This window comes from Leishmania donovani, chromosome 10 (assembly GCF_000227135.1).
Source record: "Leishmania donovani BPK282A1 complete genome, chromosome 10".
Classification (NCBI taxonomy): domain Eukaryota; phylum Euglenozoa; class Kinetoplastea; order Trypanosomatida; family Trypanosomatidae; genus Leishmania; species Leishmania donovani.
The window spans coordinates 148924-156010 of NC_018237.1; the positions used below are offsets into that span (position 1 = coordinate 148924).

General features: G+C 57.9%; 1 protein-coding gene across 1 annotated transcript; it reads left to right on the top strand.

Moving 5' to 3' along the window:
* Positions 1-802: 802 nt before the first annotated feature.
* Positions 803-2878, top strand: LDBPK_100370 (folate/biopterin transporter, putative; the record flags this gene model as incomplete). The annotated part of the gene is made up of 1 exon (XM_003858828.1): positions 803-2878. The coding sequence occupies one exon, from the start codon at positions 803-805 to the stop codon at positions 2876-2878; it is 2076 nt and encodes a 691-aa protein (XP_003858876.1).
* Between the last annotated feature and the right edge of the window lie 4209 nt (positions 2879-7087).

Consider the following 7087-nt stretch of genomic DNA (forward strand, 5'->3'; position numbering starts at 1 on the left):
TGTTACGAGCAAGGCTAGTGGTGTGCTTCGCTTCGTGGACAACGATCGGTGCCGTAGTAGTGCATGTTGGTGTGTGTGCACAAGCGTGCGTGTGTCTGGTGCTGCCCGGAAAGACGAAAGTAAAGCGCTAGCTCACAGCATCACCAGGCAAGAACCCACAGGTTTCAAGCAGCTGCTCCACCCCGCTCCACCTTCACCCCGTTCTCTGGTGGGGGAACGTTCGGCGTGAGGGCGACAGAGACCACGAGGGTAGCTGAAACTTTCTGTGTTACTTTCCACACACACACACACACACATACACACGCTGCAGGCTAGTGTCGCACATCGCATGTGTTCGGTGGGCGGCCTACGCGCACTACGGCGTCTGCTTGCCCCGCTCCACAGCCCCTTTCCATTGGTGTCGTCTTCTTCCTCTTCTCCGTTTCGGCACCACACGCACGCACACGCGCACGTGCCCGCTGCCCTCTACGGGCTACTGATGCATAATACATCATCATCAGCAACAACAAAATACTGGCACACGCACGCCCCTGTGAACAGGACGCTTTACGTGACTCCCGTATTACCTGGCCGGCTCTCTGTCGCTCTCTGTCTACCCCCTTCCGTTCCTCTCACAGCCCATTCGATCCTTTACGGCCACCCTTGCGGCCCTCGTCCTTCCACGGCTCCGTTTTCTGTTCTGGTTGTGGTGGCCTTCGTCGTTGCTCTGCGGCTCTCTCTTCTCTCCCTCCCGCCTCCGCCCTGTTCTGGACCCCCGCCCCTTCGTTTCTGCTATTCTTTTCTGTTTCCAAAGAAGCCCAGAATGGCGAAGGGTCAGTGTGAGGGCCAAGCCTCTCCCGAGGAGATGAGCGCCGACCCCTACAGAAATGATGCGGCCGTGAAACCGAAAAGGTTTGTGCACCCCGAGGCAGCTGCCTTGTTCTCTAAGTGGCCGTGGGTGCGACGGGTGCCGATGTTTGGCGAGGCTGTCGAGGGCTACGGGCTCAAGGTCATCGTCGCTCTTGGTGCTACCAACCTGCTCTGCAGAGGCGTCGCGGATCGTATCCTGACGGGTCAGACGTACGCCATGATGATTGATCGCTACGGCATCGACGTGGCCCGCTACCAGCGCCTTTCCACCATCGCTACGATGGGGTGGTCCATCAAGGCCTTCACAGCGATGCTCTGCGACGGCTTCGCCTTCCTCGGCTACACGAAGCGCTGGTACATGTTCATCTCCTGCGTCGGCGGTGGCGCGTTCGCGCTGATCTACGGCCTCCTTCCGGCGAAGGAGGCGTCGGCTGATGTGGCAGCCGCCTTCATCTTCCTGTCGACGTGGGGCAAGGCCAACGTGGATATCCTGTCGGAGGGCCATTACAGTCGACTGATGCGCCAGAACCCGAAGCCTGGCCCGTCCATGGTGAGCTGGGTCTGGTTCTGGATCATGGTAGGGGCCATCATCGCGACTGTGATGAACGGCCCGCTCGCGGATGCCGGGAAGCCGCAGATCAGCATCTTCGTGTCTGCCGCGCTGCAGCTCATCACCTGCGTCTTCTTCCTGTTCAACTGGTACGGGGAGAAGAAGAACCGCGTGCTGCGTTCCGAGGACGCGCTGTTTATTCTGGAGGAGACGCGCAAGGAGCGTGACCGTTTTAGGCTCCCGGCGCACGATGAACCGGTCACCGGTGTGCCGCAGCATGGTGGTGCGGCGAAGGGGAAGAGGAGCCCGCAGCGCTCGCACTCGGATGAGGATGTGGAGGCAGTGGCAGTCGAACAAGTCAACAGAGACGATGTGCACGTCCCGCGCGAATTGGCGCAGCTACCTTACGAAGGCGATGATGACGCGGATGCCGACGCGGCAGCGGAGGTGTACTACGGCAAGCCGCCGGTGCCGTGCCTGTTCGGGCTGTTCGAAATGAACAGGGAAGTGATCACAGATAACTGGAAGATCTTCGTGTACAGCGTTGTCATGACCTGTGCTGTGATCGCGATGCTGTGTGCCAACATCCTGGCCGACACGCTGGGCCTCCTGATTGCGTGCGTCGTTGTGTCGACCATCTGCTGCTGCTCCTCATTCTGGGCCCTGCCGCTGGTGATTGCGAAGGCCAACGTCTTTGGCTACCTCCAGCAGGCGGTGTACATCAACATCGCGAGCCCCCTCATGACCTTCTACCTGAACTCATACAACTGTGAGGAGAACTTCCCGAACTTTAGCTACAGTTTCTACAACACCGTCGCGGGTGTCATCGGCAACTTCGCAGGGCTAGCTGGCGTGTCCGCATTCAACTGCATATTCTCGAAGCGCAGCTACCGCCTCACCTTCTGCGTGACCACGTTCGCGCAGGTTCTGGGCGGAATGACGGATATTGTGATTGTGAAGCGCTGGAACCTGTACATCGGCATCCCTGACCATGCCATGTACATCTGGGGTGCGGCTGTAGTGAGCGAGGTGTGCTACATGCTTGGCTATATGCCGATGGTTGTGCTGCTGTCTCGCCTGTGCCCTCGTGGCTCGGAGAGTGTCGTGTATGCGCTGATGGCGGGCTTCGCGAGCCTGGGACGCTCGACTTCCGCGTCTCTCGGCGCGATCATCATGGAGTACGGCCTGCCTGTGTTCAAGACGCGGGACGATGGCTACCGTTGCGGCGTGGAGAATCTTGCATGGCTGCTGTTTGTGTGCAATGTGTGTGCGCCTCCGCTCGTGCTACCGCTGACTCTGCTGCTGCCGAAGGCGCGCATCTGCGACGATATCGACATTGACGGCAAGGCGTTGCGCAGGAAGGTAGACGCGGAGTTGATGGCGGGCGAGGCAGGCGATTTGCCGTCGCTGCCCTCGTCGGCTGAGAACCCCCGTGCGACGAAGGCACAAGATGACGAGGCGACGCGAGAGAAGGTCTAGCGCGGATTGTGAAGGTATTGCAAAGGGCATCGTGGTGGCAGCCAGCAGCGCCTGAAATGAGCGCGCGTGTGCACTCGTATTGGTTCCGAGCTTCTTCATCATGCCCGCTCCTCGTGACGCCGTCGAAAACGACCTCTGCATGTAAGCAGGCACACACACACACACAGGCACGCATGTGCGCAAGTCTAATCGGCTCGCGACGTGGCGCGTGGCTCTCAGCTATCCGTATGCAGCCTGCGCGTAACGCGTGCGTTCTTTTCAGGCACCCTTTTGCCCATAGCCCCCTCCCCCGGTGAAGCGGTATAGCGGTGCTCCTTTTCGATGCCGCCTGACCTCGCCGTGCCCTCTCCCGGCGGCCCCACCTTCGGAGCTTGAAAGAAGACTTTTATTGCCACAGCCCGCTATTCCCGGCTCCAGCGCGCTCACCCCACCCACACGCATACACCTCAGCGCGCGGTATTCCAGGGCCCGTTTGGCTATGGCGTAGGGGAGGTCAGAGCGATGCATCGCTGCTGATGTCGGCGTCCAGGTCCTCTGTGGCGTTACATCAGAGGAGGAGGGCCTGTGACAGTGAGTACGCTTGTGCCATCTCTACAGTGGGGCAGAGTGTCCGCGCAACACGGAGATACCTCACCCGGCCCTCACACTGGCCACTGGTGTGGGGGGGGAGCCTGAGCCACCTCGAGGGGGAGGCGGCGGTGAGGCACCCTGAGAGGGCAGGGGCCCGTGCTCGCAGGTGACGGAGCTGGGGCATTAGCTGTGGCGCACGCGCGCCTGCGATTGCCGTCGCACCACGGGGGTGGGGCCGATGACAGGGGGAGGGAGGGGGCACAGAGCGGCGTTGGGGGTTTGTATTGGCGGGAAATGGAAACACGCTGAAAGGGCGGCCAAAGCAAAAGAAGGGGGTCGTTTGTTATTGTTGGTTTCGCTGGTGCCTTTACCAGGATGTTCCACCGCAAAAATCCCCACGCCTGCGCGCGAGTGGCCCTCGTCTCCTTTTCCACTCAACATCCTGCACGCGGTGTGTCTCACTGGCACGTGAAGGTGTTGCTCTGGGCTCATCGCCTCCGGCGTTAAATCTTCGTCCTCTTCACCTTTTGTGCGTGCGTGTGTGTGCGTGCACCTGTCGACGTTGCCGAGGTGAGGGCTACATCGTTTTTCTTTTTTCTGTTTTGTTGCCGTTGTTGTTGCTGCCGCGTGGCTTCCCTCTGTGTCTGTTTGTGTGCGTTAGCTCTTGCACTGCTCTGCTGGCTCGTGCTTTCGTCTTTCTTCTTCGCCCTCCTCTCCCTCGTCTCCCTCTCTTTTTCTACGGTACACCTCTTTCGTGATGATGGGTGCCCGTGAGCAAGCCTTTTGTCTGCGCCCCCCCCCTACATACACACACCCTCCCTCTCCCCGCTTCTGCCGATGTGGCGGTGGATCTTGGACGCTCCTTCGATTGGCTTTCTGGCCTCCCTCTCTGTCCATCTCTCCGAACCCACAGAGGCGACACCATCCCATCCAAACAGTTCCCTTACCGCTTTCCCTCCTCTTCCTCCTCCCTTCTGTGTGTGTTTGTGTGTGTGTGTGTTCCTTTTTCTTTAGGGGGTCGGGCTTATCTTCTTTTTTTTATTTTTTTTTTGCTGTGCGAAGCGAACGAAGCAGACGGCGAGCATACGCGTCCGTGCGCGTACACTCATGAGCTTGTGTCGTTGAGGACGACTTCTAACCACGTTGATCGCGTGAGGGTGGTGCTCTGCCGTAAACCTTCCGACCTCGATTACCGATACGATAAGCGAACGACGCATAGACACACTTCGCAAGCCGTTTTTTTTTTTTTTGACATGCGTGCGTGCGTCTATATGACTTTTGCCTTCTCTTGTCACAGTTGACGATGACATGCTACCGATGTTCTTTTTTTTTATAAGTTTTGCATACTCTTCCAAGTACCTCGCCGTCGTTGTGTGGGGAGCGCACCGGCAGTGCAGCGTGCCTGTTTACCCTCTCCTCGCCTCGCTCACCCACCCCCTCTCACGTGTGCATGCCATGCAGTGGCGGAGGTTTCTCGCGTGGAAGCTCGAAGCTATTGTGCGCGTGTGTGTCGAGGTGCACGTGCTGCCAGGAATACCCTGGCATCACACACACACGCACACACAAATAGACACAGGCACCCACACAGCGAGGCATCGACACGTGCTTACGCGCTTGTTGTTTTTACGGCTGGTGAAGTTGCATGTTGTGCCTTTCTCTTCTGAGACATGTACTCAAATCTTCTATATGCCCCCCCCCCTCTTCCTCTTCCTCCCCTCTTCCCCTTCCCCTTTTTTCAGTGCTCTTCTCCGCATCTTTTCATTCCGTTGATCCTTTTGTTTTTTCATCTGCGTGTAAGCGCGAGCGTGTGTTGACACTTCCTCCTTCCCACCCCCACCTCTCCCCGTGTGTGTGTGTGTGTGCCTCTGTGCGTAGAATCGGTTGTGCGTGTACCGTAATGCCGAAGACGTGGTCGAGATGGGTACGGCCTCCACTGATTGCACTGTTCTCTCTCCCCTTTTGCTTCCCTGCACACTGTGTGTGCGTGTGTGTGCGTGCTTTCTGTTTTCGCTCTTGTTTTTCTTTTTTTTCCTCGGAGGGGGTGGGTGGTGAAATGGGTAAGGCCTTGCGTGCCCTCACGTCTATGCATGATAGGTTGTTGTATGCGTGCGTGCGGTGGTGTGCACGCATGCACACATATCATGCATATCGTTGCAGCCACTGCGCGCGTGATGCGATGCTGGCATCGATGCCTTTCGCTTGTTTCCTCTTCGTGTGTTGCCGATGCCCTTGTATGTGAAGTAAGGCACAAAGACACGTATACCCACGTCCTTCTTCCCCTCTCCTTCTATGAAATTGGGCTACGGTGCTCCTCACCACCCGGCCTCGCGCTCACGTTGACCCAGCTGCATGCGTGTCTGTTGTTCTTGCGTTGGCGCCTCTGACGGGCCCCCCCTCCCTCTCTCCATTCACCACCCCTCCAACTGGCAACTCCTCGCCACAGGGATCCCTCGTGCGATGCTCCTTTTTCTTGGGTTGCCTCTCTGTAATCCTCTGATTTTCCTCTCCTGGGTTGACACACACATACATATATATATATATATATTGAGCGTCTTGTGCGCTGATGTGCCGGATGATGGTGGTTGTCGGGGGGGGGGGCTGCTGTTGCGACGACAGAAGCAGCCGATACCATTGCTTTCCTCGTTGTTTCCATTGGACGTGTGTGCTTGACGTGTTGGCGCACCAGTGCACTTGGGCCTGTCGGAGCCATCGGCGTAGTATGCTGACCACACAATCAAACCAACATAAAAAAGACGGCGCACGTATCTCTCAGTGATCACATGTGTAGGTGTGCCCCAAAGAGCTGCGGGTACAACGGAACATGGCAGAGGGGGGGGGGTGCTTAGAAGGGAAAATCACGTGGCTCGATGCCCATCGACGGATGGGCGTCGGGGCTGTCGTTTTGCACTCTTGGGTAGGTGCGTCCATCAGTCAGCCATGTACCCATCTATCCCTGCATGAGGGCTCTGTTTACACGCATCGTGTGCCCTTGGATGCGCAACGCCCCTCTTCTGCCTTTCCTTGCTCTCGTCGCTCAGCTGCTGCTGCGATCTTCTCTGTAGCCTCGAGCCTAACGCCTCATGGTCGCCACATCACAGATGAGACGCTTCCGTTTTTTTTTTTTCGCTGCGTTTGCTTCCTATTCTCGACTCTTCTCTCCCACTACCGCTCTTGGTTGTTCGACTTCTCGCACCCCCTCTGGATGTCTATATGTATCCCTCTATATGCACTGAAGCTCGAGATACGTCACTATCCTTGTAAGAAGACGACGCCCACTCACCTATCCGCCCCTCCTTGCATCATCGGTGCCACCACCGCCACGTCTGCCAACGGACGCACACACGCACACGTCTGCGCACGCGCATCACAGTTTTTTTTTTCCTTTCCTCGCTCTCGATCTCAACCGATCTCTCTTGAAGGCCTTTCCGGAGGCTCTCTCGCCACTCGGAGACTTGGGATCGGATCCCCAAGTTCGCTTTTCTACCCTGATCGTGCGCCATTCCTCCTTGCTGCAAGTCCGTGCGGCGGCGTTCTCGACACAGTGCCATACCGCCACCCGTGCGCAACAGCCCTGCTGCCAGTCTCCCTAAAAGCGCTCACGGTGATCGGAGCTTCTCGCTGCGCATTGCCCCCGCGCAC